Source organism: Erinaceus europaeus, chromosome 15 (assembly GCF_950295315.1).
Source record: "Erinaceus europaeus chromosome 15, mEriEur2.1, whole genome shotgun sequence".
NCBI lineage: Eukaryota > Metazoa > Chordata > Mammalia > Eulipotyphla > Erinaceidae > Erinaceus > Erinaceus europaeus.
The window spans coordinates 4,511,615-4,538,036 of NC_080176.1; the positions used below are offsets into that span (position 1 = coordinate 4,511,615).

The following is a 26,422-nucleotide window of genomic DNA, read 5'->3' on the forward strand; positions in this document are numbered from 1 at the left end:
AGGAAGGGATCCAGTGTCCTCATACTGTCCCTGTGCCTTTTGCTAGAGGCTGTACTTCGCTCTCTGTACTTTCAGATCAGCAGCAGTAACTCCTGCCCCACCCCTGCACACTTCCTCTGACTTCTCTGCTGTCTAGTGTGGTTTAAGTATGTCTCGATGTGAGGAAAACTGCTGAAGAATTCAGCTTATGAAATAACCTGCATCGTGGTCTCATCAAAACCACATCAGACTCAGTATTTGTCGCCATTACAGCATCTCTGGTGGCCTGGCGGACCATGAAAGTCTTACAGGGGAAGTGTGTTTCTGTCACCCCTGAAGCATCCCTTTTAGCCCCAACCTTCTCAGATGGTTAGACACGTGATCTGTCTTTGAACTTGTAGGTACTTAGGGTCTATCCTTATGGGTCCACCTTTTTTTATTTTTTATTTTTTTCTTGCTTCCAGGGTTATTTCTGGGATTCAGTGCCTGCACTATGAATCCACTGCTCCTGGAAGCTATTTTTTCCCTTTTTGTTGCCCTTATTGTTTATCGTTGTTGTTGTTATTGTTGTCCTTGCTGTCATTGTTTTTGGATACACAGTGAAATCAAGAGAGGACAGGAAGACAGAGAAGGGGAGATAAAGATAAGACACCGGCAGACCTGCTTCACCACTTGTGAAGTGACCCCCTGCAGGTGGGGAGCCGGGGGCTCCTTGCTTGGGTCCTTGGGCTTTGCGCCACGTGCGCTTAATCCATTGTGCTACTGCCCGGCTCCCTTATTTTTATTTTTTTTTTTAACGATCAGATCTGGAGACTTTAATAAAATACAGTATTTTACCAAAGACTTCCTATTCATTTCTTTTTCTTTTTAGTACTTTGTTTAATTGTTCATGAAAGAGATAGGCAGAAAGAACCAAACATCACTCTGGTACATGTGGGGATTGAACTTGGGGCCTCATGCTTGAGAGTCCAGTGCTTCATTCACTACGCTGCCTCCTAAACTCTGTGGGTCTACCTTTCAAGATACCATTCGGGGATGAAAATTGGGGAGAGTTCTTTTGTGAGAGTGATGGCTTGCACGAGTGCAAACTATTCTCTGAGTGTGTGAGATCAGGGATGGCAGATGGGAGATAATTTCATTTTTGCTCTGTATTATAATGTGACATTGGGTTGCTGGGAAATTCATGAAGAGCTGGGTGGTGATGCGCATGCTCCAGTGCTCATGGACTTGGATTCGAGCCCTGCTGCCCACCTACAGGGATAAAGCTTTGCAACTGGTGAATCAGTGACTCTAGATAAGTACTCCCTGGGGTGCACTGTTGAGGGGTCTTAGCCTAGAGTCGCTGCCTACTGGATATAGAACAGAGGACAAGACAGGACTTCTGCGTATCTGGGATGGACACTCTGAAGGCCAGCCTTCCAGCGTGGGCAGCCTGCGATGCCCTGCAGTCCTAAGGGTCCTGAGTGGATATTTATTTTTCTTTATTTATTTGATAGAGACAGCCAGAAATTGAGAGGGAAGTGATAGAGAGGGAGAGAGACAACTGCATCCCTGCTTCACCACTCTTGAAACTTTCCCCTGCAGGTGGGGACTGGATGGCTCGAACTTGGGTCTTTGCTCACTATAATGTGAGTGCTTAACTCATGCACCACCGCCTGGCCCCCCAAGAGGATATTTAGAATGCAGAAAAGAGGCTTTGACTGCTAACTCTCCCAGCCCCCTCTCCAGACAGTGGAGATCGTCATTTGCTTGACCAGAGGGATTGCTCGTACCTCCCTGGTCTCTGGTTGGTATTGGTGGCCTCAAGGACTAATTGAACATCTACAGCGTGGGCCTGAGAGCACAGCAAAGAATCTGGGTGGATTGTTAGACATTACTATAGAGGAATGTGGTCCTAGACTTTTCATGACTTAACTGTTGTGTGACTGTCAGGGTGGCATCACCTACCCTGCCTTTGTGTGAACGTCTGCCACTCACCTACTTGCGACACAGCTCAGGACTTTTAACAGTTTTTGATTGATCACACAGGTACCAGGACTAGAATTTACTGCAGATACTTGTCTTTGTTTTCATAACAAGGCATTGTTCATGCCCCCCCCCCATTATTTCTCCCCTCTCCTCATTTTTTCCTTTTTCTTCCCCTTGCAGTTTATAGCATCATACAAGATCCAGGTCCGTGGTGTTACACTAGGTGTCACAGTTGCCACCACAAGTTGAGTTTCATCTTCTATTGCGCAGTGCTGCTCTACCTGTCATACAGAATCCCTACCTTCTGGTAACCCATTCCCCTTCTTCCCTTTCTCCATCTCTCTGAGTTTGTTTTGTTCATTTGCTTTTTCTTTCATTTATGAGTGTCTCCCTCTGTCCAGCTTATTTCATTAGCTTTACCCCTCTAGCTCCATCCACTCAGTTGCAGATGGCCAGACTGCATCTTCCTTTCATAGCTGAGAAGCATTCCATTCTGTGTATTGGCCTCATCTTCTCTAGCTACTCACTTGTCAGCAGGCTCGTGTATTTTTGAAGTGATCTAAAGAGAGATCTCATTCAGCCTCATGTTTTTGTCATGTCACAGCTAATACTTAATCTCCATTCTTGGGGTGGAGATTAGGGTCTGGCCTCCCTCAGTACCTTTTTCTTTCTTATCAAGTTCTTCCCTCACATAGAGGGGAAATAGGCTATATGTTATGCTCTCACTGAGCTGATACACAGTCAAAAATCAGTGGGTTCTCAAATGATTGGTTAATAGCCTTAGATAAAAGAATATGTTTTTATGATAAAACTTAACAAACATATAAGGCATTCTTTGGAATAAATGGTGCCCTATTAGGTACTAACTGTAGTTTACTCGAACTGTCTTTTGAGAGTGAACTTGAATTTGATACTCTTAAGGAATTCTGGAAGAAATGAGTAAAAGGAACCTTTGACATGTATGGGTTTTGCTGAATGAAACACTAAATATATTGGGAGTCGGGTGGTAGTTCAGCAGGTTAAGCGCACGTGGCGCAAAGTGCAAGGACCGGCATAAGGATCCTGGCTCAAGCCCCCAGCTCTCCACCTGCAGGGGAGTCACTTCACAGGTGGTGAAGCAGGTCAGCAGGTATCTATCTTTTTCTCCCCCTGTCTTCCCCATCTCTCTCCATTACTCTCTGTCCTATCCAACAACAATGACAACAATGATAACTACAACACAAAACAACAAGGGCAACAAAGGAAATAAATAAAAAAAATTTTTTTAAGAAGCACTAAATATATTCCATAAGCTTCAATTCATATATTATATAAAATTCTCTAATAAGACTGTGTGGTAATGTTTTTTTATTTTTGTTTTATTTTTTATATTTATTTCTTTATTCCCTTTTGTTGTCCTTGTTGTTTTATTGTTGTTATTATTGATGTTGTTGTTGGCTAGGACAGAGAGAAATGGAGAGAGATGGGGAAGACAGAGAGGGGGAGAGAAAGATAGACACCTGCAGACCTGCTTCACCGCCTGTGAAGTGACTCCCCTGCAGGTGGGGAGCCGGGGGCTCAAACTGGGATCCTCATGCACTTTGCACCACGTATGCTTAACCCGCTGCACTACCGCCTGACTCCCCAACTGTGTGGTAATGTTTTCCTCACAGTCTTAAACCAAATCCTGATAGACTCAGCTGAAAATAAAGCAGTTTATTACATGTTTATTTATAAACACTGGGAAATTAGAAGAATCATTTAGATCCGTATTAATTGGAGTTAAACATCCATAAGCGGATAGCTTTTACCCAGACCTCTGGACTAGGACTGGAGAGCAGTTTCTAGTGCTGGCAACAGATTGATGGAGTTCTATCCTTCCTTCTTTCTCTTTCTTTTTTTCTTTCTTTCTTCCTTTTTCTTTCTTTTTCTTCCTCTGCTCAGCTCTGGTTAATGGTGGGGCGGGAGATTGAACCTGGGATTTTGGAGCCTCAGGCATGAAAGTCTGCATAATCATTATGCTATCTACCCCCACCGCTATCCTTTTTTCTTTAAATAACTTTTTTTCCTTTTAATTTTTTCTTATTTTGAATAAAAAAAGGAGTTGAAAGGGTAGGGAGAGACAGACACCTGCAGAACCTTTTTCACAGTGTGAAGATTCACTCTGTAGGGGATGTCTGAGGACTTGAACCCAGGTCCTTGCACTCTGTAGTGTGTACACTCTACCAGGTGTGCTATGACCCAGCTCATGGAGTTCTGTTCTAGGTCTCATTCATTCCAGTAGCCAAGGAAGGGCCTGGTTCTTACCTGAGATTTTGGGCTCACTTTCCTTTGTTGTCTAAGGATAGGATTCATCACACATTATTCTTTCAGATTTTATTAGTGCAACAGAGAGAAAAACAGCTTCACTGGCACATGAGATGTCATTCTTCGAAGTTCAGTGTCCGCATTATGCAGCCTCCAGATCCTGTTTTCCTGTCCTCCCCTCCTCTTCCTCCTCCTGCTCTCTCCCTCTCCCCTTCCTCCTCCCCCTCTCCCCCCCCCCCCCTTGATGCCTACACTAGGAATCCACCACTCCTGGAAGCCACTTTTCCTGCTGTTTCCCCTCCCCCCCCTTTCAATTAGGGCAGAGAGAAACTGAGAGAGGAAGGGATAATAGGGAGAGAGAAAGCGTCACCTGCAGACCTGCTACACTACCTGTGAAATTTCTCCTGCAGGTGGGGAACAGAGGCTTGAACTCAAGACTCAAGTCCTTGTACATGGTAATGTGTTTGCCCAGCCAGGAGCACGTGCATGCAACACACAAACACACACACACACACACACACACACACACCCCGCATAGGGACACACGTGCATGCAATGCAGACACACACACACACACCCTGCATAGGGACATACGCACTTGCTCTCCCCAAAGGCTGAGCATCCTTATCTGCAGCATGTAAAGTAATCTTGGACTTCTGGTTCTTGCCCGATGAGCATGAAAACTGTTGTTCTACCGTCTCCTTGGGCCGGCAGTACTCAGAGATCAGACCACAGATCACCCGATATCACTCTGCTGAGATGAATAAACTTTTTATTATTTTTTTCCCTTTTGTTTTGCCCTTGTTGGTTTTTTGTTGTTATTGCTGTCGTTGTTGGATAGGATGGAGAGAAATCGAGAGGAGGGGAAGATGGGGAGAGAAAGACAGACACCTGCAGATCTGCTTCACTCCCTGTGAAGCGACTCCCCTGTGGGTGGGCAGCCGGGGACTCTAACCGGGATCCTTTTGCTGGTCCTTGAGCTTCGCACCATGTATGCTTAACCCGCTGCACCACCACCCAGCTCCCGATAAACTTTTTTTTTTTCCAAAGTTTTAGAAATAGATATTTTTTTAAACGGATCAAGAAAACTTGGAAATTCATAGCCACCTGGGAAAGCTTATTGGCTGCTTGTGTTTATTTCCCTCTTTGCACCAAAGGCTTGGTCTGAGGAGAGGAACAAACACCTCTGCGCCCGTAGTCATCGTAAAGAGCGAGCTCTGGGACACCCATGCACCTCAGAAATGCTCCCAGCTCATGACAGTCTTGTGCGGGTGGGCCTGGGGTAGGAGCCTATGCACATGTTGGGTACAAGGGGAAGAATTAATTGAGAACAAAGCTGGGAAGTGGATGGTGTAGCTTTGTCCCTGCCCCTGCACTCCACTTCTGAAAAGACAAGTTCTGCCCTCAGATAACGGAGCCTCGTTGACTGTGACAATTGCCCATTGCTCTGAGGTCACCAAGCTGCCCCACATGGCTGAGCCTCATTAGTGGACCTCGTGGAGAACTGGTTTCTTGTTTCAGTTCACTCAAGTCAACTTTGAATTTCACTTGTTTCAGTTTAACTAAGTAAAGCCAATAGGGCAGAAGTGGCTTGGTGATTATGTTCACTCTCAGGAAGGTAAGAGATACTAGCTGTGGGGTTTGCTGTGGACGAAGTGTTGAACATTGATTTGTTTGAGGCCTAGAATTTTAGAGCTGAAGGGAATAATGCAGCTTGTGTTGCCTATGAGGCTCACCTTCCAGATGAGGGCAGAATCTAGCATATGGGGAGGTGGGGGTACTCCCCGCAAGTTCCAAAGACGAACAGAGAACCCACCAAGATTCAGAAGAGTAGAATGAGCAGCAGAGATGGACTGTTTTGACTTGGTACACACAACTAGAGAAGCCAGCCTGCAGCTCAGTGGTCAGGCTGTGGCATAGGGGAGCCTGACTAGTGAAATAAGGTATCACCCTTATCTGCTGTGCACTTTTACTTCACTTTAATGTTTTGGAGACTTTACCATGGAACTTTTTCGTCAAACATGCATAATATGAGGACAGTATCCCACCCACCCCCTTCACACACCTGCTGCTTGCTGGGGAGTTAGCATGTGGCCAGTGGGTTCTCCTCTAGGCCCCTGCCTTGCCCTAGCTCTTGCTCACTGGAGTATGTTGAGCAGACCCCAGATGTTCTGTTGTTTCTTTACCATTATTCTACTGAGCATTTCAAACTGCTCTTGGTGCGAATGGGGGTTGGGTGGGGGAGGAGCCTGAGAGAAACTGAGGGCTTACTGAGTAATTAAGCGGGAGCTCTTTCCTTTGTGTCAGGGTTCTACAGGGTTTATTTCCAGACGGTCTCTTTAATTTGTGAGTGCCTGTGTTGGGATAAAGAGTGTATCTGCGGGGCTTGGTAGTGGCACACCTGGTTGAGCACACATGTTACAGTGCACAAAGGACCCTAGTTCAAAACCCTGGTCCCTACCTTCAGGGGGAAGGCTTCACCAGTGGTGAAGCAGGGCTGCAGGTGTCTCTCTGTCTTTCTCCTTCTCTACATCCCCCTTCCTCTCAATTTCTGGCTACCTTTATCCAGTAAATAAAGATAACAAAAATATTTTTAAAAGAAGAGCATATCTGATATTTGGTGGAAAGGTACTATCTTTTTTGGGGGGGTGTAGCAGGAGCAGGGGGATAGTGGAGCAAGGGAGAGCTGTAGCTGTCTGCAGCAGCTTCATATAGTCTTCCATCTTTAGTGTCATTCTGTTGATAGTCCTGCCCGTGAGCCCTAAGAATGAGCCTTTGCTTTACAATTGAAATATGGTTTTATGGGAAAGAAGGCTTTGCCTCATTAGTTCAATGAGCATGCCTGAGACCCTTCCTGACCCTTCCTGCTGCGTCCCTTCATGACAGCTGATACTGCCTTGTTCTGTTTCAGATGGGAATGACTGGGAACACAAGTCCATTTGGACAACCCTTCAGTCAAACTGGAGGGCAGCAAATGGGCACCCCTGGAGTGAACCCCCAGTTATCCAGCAAGCAGAACATGGTCAACAGTTTGCCTCCCTTCCCCACAGAAATCAAGAATGCTTCAGTCACCAATGTGCCAAACATGGTAAGTTCTGGTGCTCTCTTGCATCGGTGGTGGTGGGTGCAGGCTATGTGGGTGTTACCGTGCTGGCCCTGAAAAGCTGCCCTGGCTTGTGCCTCCAGTGATATGTGCTGTGTTCACCTGTGAGTTCATTTCTGTGATAGCTGGCCGTAGGGAGACTTGGGAGAGAAGTCTCCAGCCAGTCCTCTTGGTTCCTTGGCTCTGAACACCAGTCACTTTACCTTTATCTCCACAGTCACTCTCTTGATTTGACATTAAGGTCTAGAGAATCAGACATGACTTGACCCACATTTCTGTCTGTGGTTCTAGGGCTTACAGATACCAGTAAAATTCACAGATTCATGTTTAATCAAAGGACTGGACTGGGTCTGGCTTGACAGCTGGTATCACGTCTTCCTCCTTCCAAAACTTCCACTGTAGTCACCCAGGCCTCAGTGGGCTTGAGGCAGGTGACTGCAGAGAAGGAAGGGGGTTTCCACTGGAGTAGGGAGGGGTGGAGTCATTCCACTCCAGGCATGGCACCTCAGGTGCTGTGAGTGAGGACAGCAGGTCCATGCGGTAGACAAGGGGGATAGCCACTGCCATCTGGGGACTGGGATTGCTGTCGTGCGGTGCTAGGAGGTGAATGAACTGGCTCTGGGAGCGCAGGGAGAGATGATTCGGCTACAGACCAGGCAGGTTAGGAGCGACAGACGACTGTCACCAGAGCATGCAGGACCATCTAGGGAGCTTGAGCAGTGAGGAGCATCTTCAAGATACTGGGTCCTGTGTTGTCACCCTAGACTGCACAACACAGCGTTATTTTCAGATAGCTTGGAAAAGGCAGAGAGGAGGAGCACTACTTCACTGTTGGTGAAGCTTCCGCTCTGTGTGGTGCTCCCATGTGGTGAATGGGGCTAGAACCCGAGTCCTCAAAAAATGGAAAGTGTGCTAGCTATCTGGTAAGCCGTTTTCTTGCTCTTGCCCTCCTTAAAAGAAAAGAGTGACCAGAGCACTGCTCTTCTCTGACTTTGGTGCTGGGGCTTTGTGAGTGGGGCCTCCTGGGCAGCAGGTATGCACGCCCAGTCCTCTACCGAGTGGACTCACCCCAGGCCTTGTTTGTGATTTCTTTTTTCTTTCTTTCTTTCTTTCTTTCTTTCTTTCTTTCTTTCTTTCTTTCTTTCTTTCTTTCTTTCTTTTTAATAAATAAATGTTTTGCTTTTTTATTTTTTTTTATATTTATTTATTTTCCCTTTTGTTGCCCTTGTTGTTTAACATTGTTGTGGTTATTGATGTCATTGTTGGTGGATAGGACAGAGAGAAATGGAGAGAGATGGGAAAGACAGAGGGGGAGAGAAAGACAGACACCTGCAGACCTGCTTCATCACCTGTGAAGCGACTTCCCTGCAGGTGGAGAGCCGGGGGCTCGAACTGGGATCCTTATGCCGGTCCTTTCTTTCTTTTCTTTTTTATTTATTCTCTTTTGTTGCCTTTGTTGCTTTATTGTTATAGTTATTGTTGTTGTCATTGTTGGATAGGACAGAGAGAAGTGGAGAGAGGAGGGGAAGACAGAGGGGGAGAGAAAGATAAGACACCTGCTTCACCACCTGTGAAGTGACACCTCTGCAGGTGGGGATCCAGGGGCTTGAACTGGGATCCTTACTTCAGTCCTTGCGCTTTGCACCACCTGCGCTTAACCCGCTGCACAATCACCCAACTCCCATTTGTGATTTCTTAACTGCATGTGGATTGTTGCAGTTTGTTATAATAAGTCTCACCGTATTCTTATATTTCCCGGTACACTTTCCACACTGTAGCATATCTGAAGTGCAGTGTGTATTTTACTGAGTTAATAGTAAATGCTGTTTTGAGCTCGCAGAGTAGACACCATGAACAAGGCTCATCCTCCCGAATTGAAAAAACTTATGGACAAGAAGTTGTCATTGAAATTAAATGGCAGTAGACATGTCCAAGGAATTCTGTGGGGATTTGACCCATTTATGAACCTTGTGATAGATGAATGTGTGGAAATAGCAACTAGTGAGCAACAAAACAATATTGGAATGGTGGTAAGACATGGAAATAGCATCATTTTAGAAGCCTTGGAATGAGTATAAACACAGTGACTGTTCAACAAGAAGACTGTTCAACATGTCCCCTCTTCTACGGTATCTTTTCACTTTGATATAAAAGTTAGGTCGTGTACATTTTCTTACTGAGTTTTATTAAATAAACTTTTGTAATAGTAAAAAAAAAAAAAAAAAAGAAAAGTAAATGCTATTAAACTACACACTATATATATAGTTCCAGGACCACTTACATAGAAGGAAGAAATTTTACTGACAGAAGACTAGAAGCGGGTTTGGACTGGGACAGAAGTTGGGGTGTGTACAGACAGACAGACACTTTCTGCCTTTTTTTTTTTTTTTTTTCTGAACAAAAGCCCTAACATACAGAGTGAGGGAGCGTTTGCAGGAAGGAGGGAATCTTGGCCGTCTAGTGGGACTGGATTTGTCAATTAGGTCATTGCCGACAAGACCTGGATTGTTTTCTAAAGGAGCTTTGTTTAGAAGTAGAGCATCTACTGGTCTTACCTCATCTAAGAAGTTGGGGGACCAGAGCGGAGTCCTCAGCCCTTCTCCTGTAGAGTCTGCTGTGGGGCTCCCAGGTACTCTCCTGCAGGGTTACTCCCAGTACGAATTTTCTACATGTGGGTTGGTTGGTTTTTTTGAGAAAAGCAAGACCTTCATGCAGATTCCATAATCCTTCCCCATGGCACAGGGTTGAATGGGAGTGCTGCTCCTTTAAAGGGTGTTTGGGTCTGAGAATCTTGACTGGTAGCCTCTCTAGGAACCTTCCCTGCCTACCACTCCAGTGCTTGGTGCAGGCCTCTGCAGGAGGAAAAGGACTGGCAGAGGACTGTGTGCATGTGCCTGTGCCTGTGCCTGTGCCCCGCCAGAGAGACAGCTGGGCCATGCTGGTGGCAACTAAGGCCCTTCCTGGCAGCATACTCCACAGGGGGAATTCTGCTTGTCTTTCCAGGTGGTTCTGGGATTCTAGCTTTTCTTGTACCCCTCCCAGGCCACTGGTACAGAATATTTTAGAGGAAGGGAAGGGAAGCTATGTTCATATGTTTACTTTTGGGGGAGCGTGGGGGGTGGCAGGTGGATGGAGACAGAGTCAGAGAGAGAAGGGAAGGGGAGAGGGATGCAATAGCATAGACACTCCCTTAAATGGAGTGGTGGCTGGGCTCGAACCTGAACTGTGCATATCTGTAACACAACATGCATATGTTGGACTTCATGTTAGGAAACATGTCAGAGCCTTACATTCTCCAGAAGACCTCTATCACTGGCCCAGTGGTACAGTAAGTGTCTTCAGTTGACTGAAGTATGCCACCTCGTTCCTCTAGTAGTCCAGGATAATTCTGGGCTAGATGGACCTTACACTTCTCTTACACTGCAGCCTGCAATTTTAACCAGCTCTCCAATGATTGTGGTGTGGAATGCAGTGTTTTAGAGCTACTTGCTGTCCACCGCACCCCGTTGCAGTGGGTGCTCTTCTGTTCTGTGTCCACTTTAGGACTTTACAACTCTCTTCTTTATTTGTCGCACTCTCTCCACTTTTTTTTTTTTTTTTTTTATAAAAAGGAAACATTGACAAAACCATAGGATAAGAGGGGTACAGCTTTGCACAGTTCCCACCACCAGACCTCCGTATACCAACCTCTCCCCTGATAGCTTTCCTATTCTTTAACCCTCTGGGAGGGAGTCGGGCTGTAGTGCAGCGGGTTAAGCGCAGGTGGCGCAAAGCACAAGGACCAGCATAAGGATCCCGGTTTGAACCCCGGCTCCCCACCTGCAGGGGAGTTGCTTCACAGGCGGTGAAGCAGGTCTGCAGGTGTCTATCTTTCTCTCCTCCTCTCTGTCTTCCCCTCCTCTCTCCATTTCTCTCTGTCCTATCCAACAACAACAACAACAATAATAACTACAACAATAAAACAAGGGCAACAAAAGGGATTAAATAAATAAAATAAATATTAAAAAAATTTTAAAAAAAAAAACCCTCTGGGAGTATGGACCCAAGATCATTGTGGGATGCAGAAGGTTGAAGGTCTGACTTCTGTAATTGCTTCCCCGCTGAACATGGGCGTTGACAGGTCATTCCATACTCCCATCCTGTCTCTCTCTTTCCCTAGTGGGGAAGGGCTCTGGGGAAGCGGAACTCCAAAGCACATTTGGTGGGGTTGTCTGTCCAGGGAAGTCTGGTCGCATCCTGCTAGCATCTGGAACCTGGTGGATGAAAAGAGAGTTAATATACAAAGACAAACTGTTGGACAATTATGGACCTAAAGGCTGCAATAGTGCAGGTGAAGCGTTGGGGGATCCTCCATTTTGTAGATAGCTAGTAGGCATATTTTAGTTATATTTCAAAGGGCCTGTAGCTATACTAGTGTTTGTTTGTTTGTTTGTTTTGCTTGAGCCTGAAATCTGATATGCAGGTGGATCCTAATTATTGTCTGGGGAGATGATGTCATGGATGGGGAAAGGACCAGAAAGCTGGATCAGGGAAGAGAGTAGCTCCCTAATATGGGAAAGGGGTATAAATATTACTGTAAACCCCATCAATTTGTTGTGATCTGGGGCCCATAATTAACTTAGGAGCCTGTGTGACCTTTACATCCCTGTAGATCTGGGCTCACATTTTGTGGTCATGAGTAGGAACATTCCATGCTGCCCCAGTATTGACCCATCTTCCTCAGGTGTATCGGAGGATGGAACATTCTCTACCATTGTTGATCCAGGTTGAGGGCAAGGTCCTATGGGGACCCACAAAGGGGTCTATTGTGTTGTTCCTCCATTTTTTGACTGAGCAGCAGGAGCCCAAGCATCTCTATGGGTCCTAGTCTGCAGTTAGCATAGCTCACGGACTGAGTTCCCGGCATCGATGCGCTCAATGTGTGCTTTACAGTGAGAGTTTTTTTAACATTTTTTTTTATTTAATGAGAGAGAGAGTAGAGGGGGTAGTGGAGAGGCCAGAGAATCTACTCTGATATATTCAGTCCCGGTGATTGAACTCAGTACCTTAAGTTTACCTAATTACGCCACTTCCTGGACCACTTCATCGTCAGAATGTACAGTCACTGTTGTTTAGTCTTTCTCTCTACCCTAGGGTCAGGAGAGCACATGTGCATTTCTGGAAATGTGTGCAATCCGACGACTCTTCACCATCACTCTGTGTTGTCAGTGGTGTCTCCATAGATGAGTTGGAAAACATGGGGGGAGGGGGAGAAGGTTGTCTCTAATTACAGTGATTTGAGTGTTTCAATTCATTCTTTTATTATCATCTTCTCCCTGCACCTCTGTCTTCAAGCTCTCTGAGAATATCTGTAAATCCATATGTGGGCTCTTAAAGAATAACTTGTAGACTAAAATTGTTATCAGTGCCTGTGCAAATCCTTTCTGTTTGTTTTAGATGGAAAATAATCACCTAAGTACAAAGTATGAAATGTTATAAACAGCAGGAAACTGTAAGTTGAGGAATTAACAGAGTTCTTTGACACCAACACAACTGTAGGTCTTCACTCAAATCAGGATCATGAAACTTTCATTCATCAGCAGTGTCTGCTAGAGTCTGGTTAGTGTAGCATCTTTAGTGGAACCTGCTGGGTGGAAACATCAATTATCAGCAGAGACATTCATTGAGCTTTCAGTTCTTGTGAAGGAGAGACCCAGTGGGGAAAAAAGTGTTGTCCAGACTTGCGCCCAGCTGTGGCGAGCAAACAGTAAGTGCCAGATGTTTTTGAGAGACAAACTGACGACCCCTAGAAGAGTGACTGTCAGAGCCAGCAAAGGTCATTTGCTGTGTTGAAGTTAGTCTACCATAGTCCCCTTGTCTGCATTCACCTGAACTGATGCTAATGCCGAGTGCCCACACCCAGCTTAGCAAATGGTTAGTTTGCCAAGTTCTCCAGCACTTACTGTAAGAAGCATTCTTTAGGAATGGTCCTGTAGGAGTTTTGTAGTAAATCGGCAGCAGAATGCATCTTTGTTCAGCCAAGGCCCTTCGCTGTGATTGGCCTGGCCCTCTGACCAGCAGATGAGACTCTGTATCTTATGCCCAACAAATCGACTCTTCAGATAGGAGCAAAGTGGGACAAGCAGAGAGACACCAAGATGCTTCCTGCTCTCAGTCCTCTGCCCTCAGCATCTGATTCCCATCGCCTTTTCTCCTTTCCTTTTCCTTTTCCTTTTCTTTTCCTTTTTTTGTTTTTTTGTGCTTCCAGAGTCATCACTGGGGCTCGGTGCCTGCACTATGAATCCACTGCTCCTGGAGGCCATTTTCCCCATTTTGTTGCCCTTGTTGTTGTTGCCATTGCTGTTGTTGGATAGGACAGAAAGAAATCAAGAGGGGAGAGAAAGACACCTGCAGGTAGGGAGTGGGGGCTCAAACCGGGATCCTTATGCCAGTCTTTGCGTTTCGTGCCATGTGCACTTAACCTGCTGTGCTACTTGTCTCCTCACCCCCCATCACCTTTTCTTCTTTCATCAACCATTGGTTTGACCTTAAAACCCCAGAGCTTCTGCTAAATACTAGAAATCATTTTGGTCTAACTTACTCATTTAAAGTTATTTTCTTACTGATTTTAAATCTTTCAGCTCTAAGGTAAACACAAACATCATTATTTCAACTATCTAAACAGCTATGTTCTGTTGCTTACCAGTTGATCTCTAGCACCTCAGAGGTGATTATCGCTTCTCCCAGTTTGATAGCTGTGTGCATTTAGTGAGCCTCTTCTTTATTCTATGACTTAAAAGCTCCACACACCCAGCTGTTCTAGGGCCCTTCTGGGGAAATCAGAACAAGCAAACATTACAGAGGAATTCCTTGCCCCACCTGCTGTTCGTCTTGGCGTCATTTTCTGATGTTAAGTGGCGTTTGGGGAGAAGTATCTTCCAGGTGGGCTGTGGAAAGACTGGCTGAGGCTTGTGGGAACAGCCCCTATTGAAGGTGGGCAAGGTTGGGGCCTGCTTGATCTAGCTGAAGGGTTTTCTCCAGGTATCTGCAGACGTGGATATAGGTCCCAGCAGTGGTTGCTTGGAGTGAGGAAATACTCATTCTCATTCAGTTGTGTTCAGTCTCTACTGCACACAGTCCAAAACCAAGTCCTTTGCAGACATTATAACCTATTGTTAGATATTTAGTGCAAAATAACATAACAAAATATACATTTTTTCAAGATTTATTTATATGAGTCAGAAAGAGAGAACTAGAACAGAACTTCATGCTTGACAGTCCATTTTTTAAATTTATAAAATAAAAATATTGGCAAGACCATAGGATAAGAGGGGTACAATTCCACCCAGTTCCCACCACCAGAGTTCTGTATCCCATCCTCTCCCTTGAAAGCTTTCCTATTCTTCCTCTTGTCTACAAGTGTGGACCTGGGATCATTATGGGGTGCAGAATGTTCCTAGCTATGACCATAGAAGCTCAGACCTACAGGGATACAGATGTTACACAGGTTCCTGTGCTGAATATAGGCCCCAGATCAAATCTGTGGGGTTTACATTTAATGGTATTTATATACTTTTCCCATATTTGGGAGCTACTCTGTCCTGATCCAGCTTTCTAGTCCTATTTCCAACTCTTGACACCATCACCTTTGGTCTACCTGCATGTTAGCTGTTGGGCTCAGGCAAACATTTGTCAAGTCATGGGCCCCTTGGAATATACCTCAAATAGACAGTCCAATTCTTTATCCACCTACAGAGCCATAATATAAACTTTGTTAGATGTACTCCTGTGCACATATCTGATTATATCCTGGGATAGATGGGTGTGTGTGTGTGTGTGTGGGAAGACTGTGAACAGTCATTTAAAATCTGTGTAAGAAGAGTAGTCAAAATAAAAATACATGTTAGGCGTTTCGGGCAGTAGCGCAGTGGGTTAAGCGCATGTGGTGCCAAGCGCAAGGACCTGTGTAAGGATCCCAGTTCGAGCCCCCGGCTCCCCGCTTGCACATGAGTCACTTCACAAGCAGTAAAGCAGGTCTGCAGGTGTCTACCTTTCTCTCCCCCTCTCTGTCTTCCCCTCCTCTCTCCATTTCTCTCTGTCCTATCCAACAATGACATCAATAGCAATGATAATAAAACAATAAGGGCAATAAAAGGGAACATAAAATAAAAATAAAAATGTTAGGAGAACTGGCAAAATAGCTCACTTGGATACTGTGCTACTTTGCCATGTACATGACCCAAGTTTGAGCCTTGCACCCACTGCACTGAAGGAAGCTTCAGTGCCATGATCTCTGACTCTTGTTTTCTTGGGCTTTCTGGCTCTGCCTGTAAGTTGTTTTTTAAGATCTGAACACCAAGCATCAAAAATGTAAAAAGTTTCACTGTTGGGAGAGTCGTAATGTGTAGTATAGCATACATTGACTGTGTGCAAGGACCCAGGCTCCCACTGTTAGTGTCACATGGGGCACCCGTCTCTCTCCCCCCACCCGCCTGAAATTCAAAGGGAGAATAAAAAGTCCGCTGGGAGCCCTGAAATCATAAAGGCTTCTTCTCCTTTTCTTTTTCTTTTCTGCTTTATTTCATAATAGAGAAATTGAGAGCTGTGGAGGAGGTGGAGAAGGAGAGAGCAAGATAGACACCTGCTTTCTCTCTCTTGAAGCTCCCCCCGCAGGTCTTTTTGTACAGCAGCATGTCTGCTCAACCTTGTACACTACCGCCCCGTCTTCTCCATCTCTGGGTGGTTTGTTGGACTGGGTTGTGAGTTGAAGTTGCTGGGCTGTAGGGACAAGTACATCCACAGAGCCTGTGACCAGGCCTTTAGAGACCACAGACATTCTGCCCCTCCCCAGCCACCTCCTAGATACTCGGTCAGTCCCGTCACTAGTGGCTCAGAATGTCAGCATGGGCAAAAAAGGCAGTTGGAGAATGAGACTCCTGCACCAGGCTGACCTCTCCCCCTGTGAGCTGCTTCGGGGTCCAAAGGTGCTTTCCGTGGGTGCCACTGTTGACCTTCCCCAATATCACACAGTATTATCTGCATTTTTCTGGCTACTGGTGAGCATTAATGTGCTTGTGTTTGTTTGTTTGTTTGGCCTTGAGAGCCTCAGTGCCTATACCATAGATCCACTGATATTTGGAGTTATTTTTTCTCTCCCCTTTTTGTTTTCCCTTGTTGTTTTATCGTTGTTGTGGTTATTATTGTTGTTGTTATTGATGTCACTGTTGTTGGATAGGACAGAGAGAAGTGGAGAGAGGAGGAGGAGGAGGAGAGAAAGACACCTGTAAACTTGCTTCACTGCCTGTGAGGCGATCCCCCTGCAGGTGGGGAGCCAGGGGCTGGAACCGGGATCCTTACACCAGTCTTTACGCTTTGTGCCGTGTGCGCTTAACCCGCTGCACTACCCCAAGTGCTTGTGTTCTATACATCTCCAGTTCTTTGTTGTCTTCTTGTTTTCACATTCCTGCTACCTTCTTTTAGAGCCCTTCGTAAAGCAAGGTCTATTCTGTGTCGGACTGGGAAGTTTGCTATGGTCCCTGCTATACTACCTCTAGGCTCACCACCTAAGCAAGGCACCCCAAGCAAGTCAGTCCCAGAGACTTCTGTGCCGTGGGCTCGAGGTGCCTTACAGGACTTAGCATTAAATGAACTGTTGTGTGTTGGGATTGACCATAGAACTTGGGAAGTAAAGGCTGGCTGTGAGGAGGAGAAGCAATAACTGTGCTGCTTTGCTTGCTTTCCTTCCTTTTTCCCTCTCACTCTCTTTCCCCTCTGCCCAGGTTGTTGATCGTTTCTGTTTGTTGCTAGTGGTTTTGCTCTTAGAGAAGAGGTCATGCCATCTTCTGTAGTTTCTGGCCCTCAAGCCCATCAGTTCATCAGAATCACCTGTGGGATCTTATTCTCTCCACCCTCACCCCCCCATACCCATACATATTTCTCTGATGCTTTTTTCTACTGAAATCTGTTTCATTTACTTTAATCCATGTGGAATTTATGTTCAGGTGAGTAGAAATCAAAGATTGCCACCCTCCAATTTGAACTGCCACCTTTGTGATTCATTGATTTCATATGTGCATGCACCTTTTTTTTTTTTTCTTTATTTCTGGATTAGGTAAAAATAAAATCTGTAAATTTGTTTTGGCAGCTGGCATAATACATTCTGCCTTATTCTATTTTTCATATTTTTTCTTGACAGTTGTAAAAACAAAATAGTATAAACATGTAGACATTACTTTTGGAGGCATTTACAACACTCTGGCTTTACCCCCAACTTGGTTCTGTCCGTGGAAAGAACCTAAGCCTTCTCATTGCTGCCTGGCGGGGTCTGAATAGGGGAGTCGCTAGGGCTGAAGGCTACTTCTTACTTACAAGGGCCCCTTGAAGCTCCCTGGTGCCTCACTGAGTGGCAGTTTGAGAGAGAGACGCAAGTTCACTGTGCCCTGGGATTTTAATCACTCAGCAAATTGAACTAGCCCTGTGTGTGCTTGTGGAGCGTAACAGGAATCCAAGCCCAGGACTGTAAGATACAGCGTATCTTCTCCTTGCTGCTGACTTAGCTTCACTCTCCAGCTTGCTCTTTAGACCCAGGTAAACAGTGAGTACAACTTGTTAAGCCATATTTTCCTCCCCCAGGTTTAAACATGCCATCGGGTCTAGAGTTTGCACGTGTTCTCGTGTAGGTCAGAAAAGGCTTTAGAAACATCCTAGATTACGTTCATGTTCAGTAACCTTGAAGACAGTATGTTTATGGTTTGATTTCATGGCTAGGAGTTTACCTGATTTTTGTATGACTGATTCTTGGGGAAAAAGATAGATTGGTCTTTGAGACTAACATTTATGTATTTTAAGAAGCCACAGGAGAACTAACCTGGTCAGTGTCAGGAGAATGTGGAGGAGGGGTGGCAAGAGGGGAAGAACCTTAAAAAGAGGAAGCAGTGTGGGTACACACATCGACCCAGTGAGACATGCTTGTTAAAAAATTATTATTATTATTTTGTTTATTGCATAGAGACAGCTAGAAATTGAGAGGGAAGGATGTGATAGGAAGAGAGACAGAGAGGCACCTGCAGCCCTGCTTCACCACCTGCAAAGCTTTCCCCCTACAGGGGCTAGAACCTGGGTCCTTGCACATAGCAACATGTGTGCTCAACCAGGTGTACTACTACCTGGCGAGACATGCTTTTGCTGATAGTTAAAAGAGTTACTAGTCATCTTGTTGAGTCATGATACTTCATTCTATAAGGTTTTGAAATGTGTTTTTTTTTTTTTTTTTTTTTGGCCATAGCACTGTTCAGCTCTGGTTTATGGTAGAGCAGGGGATTGAACCTGGAAGACTCAGACTTGAGAGTCTCTTTGCATATTCAGTATGCTATGTAACCCCACCCAGGTTTTGAAATGTTCACATATGGAAACACCTTCACCTTCAGAATAGACATTGTAGTCCATGGCAATAAGCTGATCAAGGGCATAATCAGTAGTTATCTGCTGATTTGTACATTACCTTTTGTAGTTGTGCAGACAAAAGAGGGAGTGGAGTACAGTGATGGGAGATTGGACAACTGGATGAATACATAGGCATCTGCTTTACAAGCTGTGCTACCAGACTCTGGGGCAGCTCAATGTAGTGAATAGACATTGGCGTAACTACCAAGCCTCGCAGGAACATACCTGACAGAGGAGCGTTGATTGTAGTCCTCACACACGTGTCTCCATCAAAATAAGAAAACTGGAAGTGACAAACCCATCTATACTTGACTAAGCTGGTGCCTGGGTTTTGAGACTTTAGATGTTGTTTCCTTAATAATCAAATTTTCTTCAATTCCCACAAAAGGAAGAGAGGCTGTTTGCCCTTAGACAGCGAAGCCCATCTCCAGCTGTCAAGATCTGTCTCTAGCCAGGACTTTGCTTGGGCTTCTGTGAGTTGTGCTGCTGGCTTTTCTACATGTGACTTTCTGAGTTTCTCCATAAGAGAATGCCCAACAGAAAACTTCACAAAAACGAGCTTTGATTTCCTAAGAAATATCTTCATAAGTTTTTCTACTAATTGCACCTCTGATTTTGATAGTTAATTTGAAAGATCAGAGCAGAGTAGTGTTATACTACCAGGAGGTAATGAGGATTGTCAAATGAAGCTGGGAACTCTAGAGCATTGGTGTACCAGAGCAGACAGGAAAGCCCTGCACATGTCATTCCTGCACAGTGAGAACAGGCGTGCGTGTTCATGTGCGTACATGTGGAAAGCCTCTGTCTGAAGAATATTGGTGGTTGGTGAGAAACATGCAGACTCCACAGTCTTCTTACTCATTTTCTTTATAGTTCATAATCTGTTCAGTCTGGTTTGTGAGGTGGAGAAGATGAAAGGAAAGGAACCAAATTCTATTTCTGTACCTCTAGCAGGTCATCATACATTTTAAAAATGGTTATTGTAGTTATTGTCTTGAGTGGGCTTTTTGATAAAAGACTGCATGTCATAAGCACGAACAGCTGTATGGGATGGGCTCAGGAAGGTTAAGTGTTGTGCTATTCTTTCAGGAGAGATAATGAGCACTGCCAGCATTGTCCTTCTGTCACAAGTCAGCAAAATCAAATAGGGCTCATAAGGCTGTGTCCCACAGTAGGTTGCCCTTAGTCAGAGCGTGGCTGTCTTAGTTAGGTTGAACCATATGAAATTGCCAATTTTGGGACTAGAAAAACAATATTTCATGTGGTTTGTGTAATGCCAGTTATAACTTTCCCTCCAGTCATACGTATTATAGGAAAAGTGAACAGGAGCTAGGTGGTGGTGCACCCGGTTGAGTGCACATGTTACAATGTACAAGGTCCCAGGTTCAAGCCCCCAGTCTCCACCTGCAGGGGGAAAGCTTTGCAAGTGATGAAACAATGCTGCAGGTGTCTCTCTTGCTCTCTCCTTCTCTACCTCCCTCTACCCTCTTAATTTCTGGCTTTCTCTATCCAGTAAAAAAAGAAAAATATATTTTTTTAAAGAAAAAAATTGGTAATGCAAAGAGACTCTCATGTCTGAGGCCTCAAAGTCCCAGGCTCAGTCCCCTACACTACCATAAGCCAGAACTGAACAGTGCTCTGGTAAAAATAAATAATTAAAAAAAGAAAGAAAAAGTTAACAATATTAATTTCTTGCTCTGAGAAAATTTATTTAACCAACCTCATTTATTTATTTAATTTTGGATAGAAACAGGGAGGGAGAAAGACACTCCCACAACCCTGATTTAACATTTGTGAAGCTTCCCAATTGCAAGAGGGGACTGGGGGCCTGAATCCAGGTCCTTGCATTCTTTAACATATTATTCAACCAGTGTGTCACCACCCAGCCCACAAACTTTATTTTTTAAATTATAAAAGTATTTATTTATTACTTTATGAGTAAGAGAGAATGAGAACAGAGAACTGCTCACCTCTGGCGCATGCAGTGCCAGGCATGAAATCCCTCTATGCCTGTAAGTTCCACATTCTCCTGACACCTCTGCATTGGCTCTGTGTTGCTTTCATCTCTGTGCTTCCAGATTTTTTTTTTTTTTTTGCATCCAGGGTTATTGCTGGGGCTCAGTGCCTGCACCACAAATCCACTGCTCCAGAGGCCTTTTTTTTCCCTCAAGGGTTATTGCTGGACTCGGTGCCTGCACCATGAATCCACCGCTCCTGGAGGCCATTTTTTCCCCTTTTTGTTGCCCTAGTTGTTGCAGCCTCGTTGCGGTTATTATTGCCATTGTTGACGTTGCTTTGTTTTTGGATAGGACAGAGAGAAATGGAGAGAGGAGGGGAAGACAGAGAGAGAGGGGAGAGAAAGATAGACACCTGCAGACCTGCTTCACCGCCCGTGAAGCGACTCCCCTGCAGGTGGGGAGCCGGGGGCTCGAACCGGGATCCTTATGCCGGTCCCTGCGCTTTGCGCCACGTGCGCTTAACCCACTGCGCCACCGCCCGACTCCCCTGGAGGCCATTTTTTTCCCTTTTGTTACCCTGGTTGTTTTTATCTTTGTTGTGGTTATTATTATCGTTGCTACTGATGTTGTTGTTGAATAGGACAGAGAGAAATGGAGAGAGGAAGGGAAGACAGAGAGGTAGAGAGAAAGACACCTGCAGACTTGCTTCACACCTGTGAAGTGACTCCCCTACAAGTGGGGAGCCGGGGGCTCGAACTGGGGTCCTTGCGCTTTGCACCACGTGTGCTTAACCCGCTGCGCTACTGCCTGAGCCCCCAAGATATTATTATTTTTATTTATTTATTTATTCATTTATTTTTGCCTCTCGATGCCCACACCATGAACCCACTGCTCCTGGAGGCTATTGTTTCCATTTAAAAAAAAAAAATTTTTTTTTTACCGTTGTTGTGGTTATTATTGTTGTTATTGATGTCATTGTCATTGGATAGGACAGAGAGAAATGGGAAGAGGAGGGGAAGACAGGAGGAGAGAAAGACAGATACCTGCAGAGCTGCTTCACCGCTTGTGTAGCGACCCCTCTGCAGCTGGAGACCTGGGGGCTCGAACTGGGATCCTTATGCTGATCTTTGCGCTTTGTGCCATTTGCACTGCTGCCTGACCCCCATTTTATTTTATTTTTATCTTTATTTATTGGATAGAGCCATAAATCAAAGGGGTATAGGGAGAGAGACACCACTTGCAAAGCTTTCCCCCTACAGGTGAGAACTGGGGGATCAAACCAGGGTCCTTGAACATTGTAACTTGTGTGCTCAACCAAGTGCTCTACCACCCAGCCCCACTTCCAGATCTTAGAGTTACTAATGAACTATAGAGACTCGTACCTGCCACCTTCTTTCTGTGTCTCATTTTCACCATTAACATTAACATTTGATGAATAATTGATGAACACGAATCTGAACTCCTGACAGCTTGTTAAAATACTTTTATTGATTTGTTTTTAGTCTCAGATGCAAACGCCAGTGGGAATTGTACCCACACAAGCAATTGCAACAGGCCCCACTGCAGATCCTGAAAAACGCAAACTGATACAGCAGCAGCTGGTTCTACTGCTTCATGCTCATAAATGTCAGAGACGAGAACAAGCAAACGGAGAGGTCCGGGCCTGCTCTCTCCCTCATTGTCGAACCATGAAGAATGTTCTGAATCACATGACACATTGTCAGGCTGGGAAAGCCTGTCAAGGTAAGTGCATTTTCGGAAACCCTTTAGGCAAAATTGAGGGAGGAATTTGTCTACTGTCCTTTGACATCTCTCTTGTTAATGAGATGCCCACTGCCCACATCCCCACACACTGGCCAATCTGATGCCTCTGGAGCATCTACCTACTGAGGAGAATTGGGGTGATCGGATTGTGATGCTCTTCGCTCTGCTGCTGGATGAGTTCATGCCTTGTTCTTCCCCTCCTCTTCCTTTGGGCTCAGCCTTCTTCAGGAATACCTGTGGTTTGGGACACCATCACAAACATGCACACACCTCCTTCCCCAAGCATAGAGCGTCTGTCTTGAAGTGGCTTCCTAGGCTCTGACTGTCAGAACCCACTGCCTTCCTTTGCCCCTTTTTCATCTGAAGGCGAATCAAGACACTAGCAGAATTGTCCATGGTGTGTACACCACATTATCCCTGCCCCTTGAAGTGATTCTTATAACAAATTTCCTTTTATCTGGATCTTCTTTCCTTCTCTTCTTATGTGTGCTCCTGAACCTCCCTTTCTGCCTTCATGACATTTGTCATTTCCCTAGAGCAGCCCTACTCCTGATGGAGAGGCAGAGGAGGCTTGAGATAAACCTTCAAGAGGCCTGGGAGGGAAGCTAGAGGCGAGAGCAGCCAGGTGCAGCCACCTTCTCCTGTGCTTTGCAGAGTGCCCAGGTCCCCTTCAGAATCACCTAGTTTCTCGTTTGCTTCTCTGTCCATATTCCTGTAGTACAGCATTTTAGTGATTTCATCTTTAAACATAATACAGGCCTTTAAAAAAAAAGTGACATTATAGGATTACTATTCTACTTTTCATCGCAGTTCAGCATAGCAGGTCAAATAGCTTGTTTGTTCTGCAGGCTGAACCTTATTCACCTTCATTCATGACATTGCTTTTGTGGGAAGTTTTTGTTTAGAACGTTCAACAGTCGACTTACAAACTTTTAGGAATACAGCCTGTTTGTAAGTCGAGGCCTGCTTTTACTGTGTTATGGTTGCACTTGTTACCATACTCCTCTGGAATCTGGCATTATAATTTAGTTGTAATTGAAATTGTGACAATTTGGATAGAAAAATAACATCTCGTTGTTTTTCTGGTCATAGTTGCCCATTGTGCATCTTCACGACAAATCATCTCTCATTGGAAGAACTGCACACGACATGACTGTCCTGTTTGCCTCCCTTTGAAAAATGCCAGTGACAAGCGAAACCAACAAAGTAAGTGAGCATTGGGGGCAGAGAAGTTTGGAGAGGAGCAAAGAAGCTATTTCTAAATAGAACAGAGGAGTAGGTAGGGAACAGGGCAGCATTCTGCCCACATAGTGGATGGTAACTGAGGAGAGGCACATTTAGCCAGCAGAGGCTCTCTGTGTGCAGGGTTCTGGTCGTAGGGCCAGACCAGAGGGGCTTTTTCACTTGAGCCCCTGACACCTCTTAACTTAAGGCGTATTTGAGGTTTTAAATGTCACATCACTAGAATGGTGATGACTTCAGAGTGGGGGACAGAGTAGTCACTTTGAGGGACTTGGAAGAACCCTTTTCCTAAAGTGAGTTTTGAGGCCTCTGCTCTGGAAGAGTTAGGCTGGGGCAACCTGAAATGCTACATGGAAGCATTCGGAGGCATCTCCTCCTCTTCGATAAACATCTGTAGGACTGAGAGTCTAGCATCAGCCCAGGACTGACTGTGTCCTAATCACTCCTGTTGTTTGCCAGTCATTTCTCACAGTCATTGTATGACCCTCAGCACAGAATTAAGGAGTGATCCCTGTGCAGGGGTCTGCCAAAAGCTCTGGGGCGCCCTGCTATCTGGACATCAGAGCAGTGAAAGGACGAGCTTCCCAGTGTTAACACCTTTTCGCCATTTCAGAGGCAGACGTGGTCTTTGGGTGTGACCCCCAGTTTGGACAGACAGGAAGTGCCCCTGATCTCATGTCATGCCCTTGGCTGGAGCTGCTTCCAGCACAGCAGTCTTCATCTTCTCCATCTTGGCCACCATCTTCCCCCATTTGTGGTTCTGTGTCCTCCGCTGTCATCATTCCTGGTCGTCTTCCTCAGACCGTGCCCCCAACCCCCCTCCCACCCCTGCTGCTGGACACAACATGCTTTCTGTGTTTCTTTCCGGGGAACATTGAATGTACTATTGCTAAGAGTCTGGCTCCACTAACTTTGCAGGAGGCCAGGACTCGCTCAGCAGATTACCTGTGTCCTAGCGAGAGGTCCCTCCCCACAGGAGCCATCATGTTTCTTTCAAAAGCCACTTTACTAAATCAGTTAAGTGGTTCTGTGACAAAAATGGAGTCAGTGTGCAATTTTTTTTATCAGGATAGTCTTTTTTTCCTTTAAGTTAATGTAAAGCAATTTAATTATATTGTGATGGTTATTTCTTGTTTCAGGGTACATTGCACTCACATGCTCGTACCAAAAGATTTGTTGTCAAGTTGTAATTATATTACACTGAATAAGGAATTAAGATTTCATTCTAAACTTTGATTTCAGATTATCACTTTTCTGGGATACTTTGTTTTTATTAGGAATCACCCTGGTAGATGTAAACTTTAGTGATCTTGTGCAGAGCATGCTCTCTGTCTTTTCTGCCAGATTTTGCTGAGGCTTTATTCCTGGGAAGTTCTGTCATTCCTGGCAGACTCTCTATTTTTTCCAAAGAAGAGAGACACCACAGCACTGCTTCAGGGCTCATGGCGCTTCCCCTTTGCATGATGCTCGATGTGGTGCACAGAGAGCTCAAGCAGGGCCCTTGCTCATAGCACATTGTTGACTCTATTTAGTAAGCTTCGTCCCAGCCCCCTTGTGATATTTCTCTCTTTAAAACATTTTTTAAATTTTTATTATCTTTATTTATTGGATAGAGACAGCCAAAAATCAAGAGGGTGATAGAGAAGAACAGAGAGACACCTGCAGCACTACTTCACCACTCACAAAGCTTTCCTTCTGCAGATGGGGACCAGGGGCTTGAACCTGGGTCCTTGCACATTGTAATACATGTGCTCAACCAGGTGCAACACCACCCGGCCCCAAAACATTTTTTTTAAAAACTGTTTTCTTTTTAAACAATTTTATACACTTTAAAAAATATTATTATTATTATTATTATTATTATTATTACTATTATTACTAGATATAGAAATTGAGAGGGGAGGGGGGAATGGATGGTAAGAGACAGAAACAGCTGCAGTCCTGCTTCACCACTCATGAAGCTTTCCCCTGCAGGTGGGGACCAGGGGATTAAACCTGGGTCCGTGTGCACGGTAATGTGTGCACTTAACCAGGTGGTCCACCACCTAGCACCTGTGATTTCTCTTTTTAAGAAACAGTGGTTTTTATTTAAAGAAGAGTGAAGTAAAGAAACGTGGATTTTGTTGTTGTTTTGGTTTGGTTTTAGCATCCTTTCAACTGCCCAACCAATGACAGTTGCTCCAGTGGTGCTCTCTGAAGTGGTAAACCACAGAGTTTCTACTAGTCATAACACAAGGTGCTAGCAGGGTGATTTTATAATGCAGTTACAGGCAATATGTGGACTAACTCTGTGCAGGGGAGTGGTAAATTAAGAAAGGAGAGCACTCATTTTAATTTTGGTTAATACTTCTCAAATTAAATTTCAGCTTTGAGTGTATTCTTTCCGTTGTAGCACTTTAGTTTTGTGAAAAGCGACAAGTTTGAAGAGTGAAAATGTTTCAGTATTATGTTTTCTGTAAATGTTATATATCCTGTCCAAAAGCAAGTTGTGTAGTAATAGAACATGTGAATCAGTCCCTCCCGTAACTTAAAGGTGGGTTTTAGAAGCAGAACAGCTGCATGAAAAGTGATGTGATGATAATTGAAGGAGCCGTGAACAGACAACCCAGTTGTGTGGTATTCTTTGAGAGATGGGTCAGAATATGGTCAGTGGGGTACTTGATGGAGCCCAACTGTAACAGCAGTGGAAGAAAATTCTAGA

At 44.9% G+C, this 26,422-nt stretch overlaps 2 protein-coding genes across 2 annotated transcripts in view; both read left to right on the forward strand.

Moving 5' to 3' along the window:
- The window catches only part of CREBBP (CREB binding protein), a 111,914-nt gene that overhangs the window by 37,557 nt on the left and 47,935 nt on the right, over positions 1–26,422 (forward strand). Inside the window, exons 3-5 of the mRNA XM_060174090.1 lie at positions 7,145–7,321; positions 22,218–22,458; positions 23,572–23,685. Of these exons, the coding sequence (XP_060030073.1) occupies positions 7,145–7,321; positions 22,218–22,458; positions 23,572–23,685 (532 nt within the window). The remainder of the gene's footprint in view (positions 1–7,144; positions 7,322–22,217; positions 22,459–23,571; positions 23,686–26,422) is intronic.
- Positions 8,807–10,410, forward strand: LOC132533054 (small nuclear ribonucleoprotein G-like). Its single transcript, XM_060172472.1, has one exon. The coding sequence runs from the start codon at positions 9,187–9,189 to the stop codon at positions 9,406–9,408; it is 222 nt and encodes a 73-aa protein (XP_060028455.1). The 5' UTR covers positions 8,807–9,186; the 3' UTR covers positions 9,409–10,410.